This window comes from Sinocyclocheilus rhinocerous, unplaced genomic scaffold (genome assembly GCF_001515625.1).
Source record: "Sinocyclocheilus rhinocerous isolate Xijiao unplaced genomic scaffold, SAMN03320098_v1.1 scaffold316, whole genome shotgun sequence".
Taxonomy (NCBI): Eukaryota; Metazoa; Chordata; class Actinopteri; order Cypriniformes; family Cyprinidae; genus Sinocyclocheilus; species Sinocyclocheilus rhinocerous.
The window spans coordinates 58,718-59,672 of NW_015631108.1; the positions used below are offsets into that span (position 1 = coordinate 58,718).

A 955-nucleotide genomic window follows, 5' to 3' on the forward strand; every position below is an offset into this window, starting at 1 on the left:
TAAAAGCTGAAGAATTCCAAAGGGACTCTGTTATTTTTACAGGAAAATACAACAAAGTATATCGTTTACATGTAGCGCATCAATTCTGCATGTTATGTAAGACTCTCGCTCGCTCTCGCTCTTTGCGCGTGTGAGAGAAAGCGTCAGCGAGTCGTGCGCCTTCACACTAGAGTTTACGTTACGCCAAATACACAAACACAGGTGCGCTGCGCATCCATTGAGATGAAATGATAAAAAGCAGAGATCGCTTGACGGAGAGTGAAACTCTGAAGCGCTCAGTCAGAGTGTTTGGCGAGTGAAAATATATCTGTGCTAAACTTATATTCAGCCTCCAACTCACACACTAGCGAGTAAAATCTGAGAATTTATTAGCCATTGGCTAATATTAGACATCATTTAGTCGCCCAGAGTGAAGATTTAGTCGCATATGCGAGTGATTTACTCGCAATGTAGAGGGTTGTGTAATGAAGAGAAAAGAAGAGACCATAACATCTCACGGTTACTGATTTATTATGCAGCTCAAAGCATTATGGGTAGAATCTCTCATCAATCTATTCTGATTCATCAACACAGCTTCACTGATGATTTATAGTAAACCTTAAACCCAGGATAGAGCGGTTGAGTGAATGTGGTCTGGACTGTGTGGATGAAGCTCATTGTGTCAGAGACTCTGTAGAAGGACAGAGTTCCTGCACTGTGATCCACATACACTCCTATTCTACTGCCGATGATTGGCTCTACAGGGAGACAAGTCACTATCTTATTGTGTCTGAATGAGTATCTGTCAGGACAGCAGATCAAACTCCAGGAATGATCATTACATCCAAACCAACGCTCATCACCCTCTCCCTTCCTGCTGATGCTCTTATATGACACTGATATAAAGACACGAGTCCCACTCCACTCCAGCTCCCAGTAACAGCGTCCACACACACTCTCTCTACACAACACCTGA

The 955-nt window shown here is 43.0% G+C and overlaps 1 protein-coding gene across 1 annotated transcript in view; it reads right to left on the reverse strand.

Annotated features, from left to right (window-relative positions):
• Positions 1–510: 510 nt before the first annotated feature.
• Positions 511–955, reverse strand: part of LOC107741609 (protein NLRC3-like) — a 38,293-nt gene continuing 37,848 nt past the window's right edge. The window contains exon 9 of the mRNA XM_016554371.1: positions 511–845. Within this exon, the coding sequence (XP_016409857.1) occupies positions 565–845 (281 nt within the window). The 3' untranslated portion in view covers positions 511–564. The remainder of the gene's footprint in view (positions 846–955) is intronic.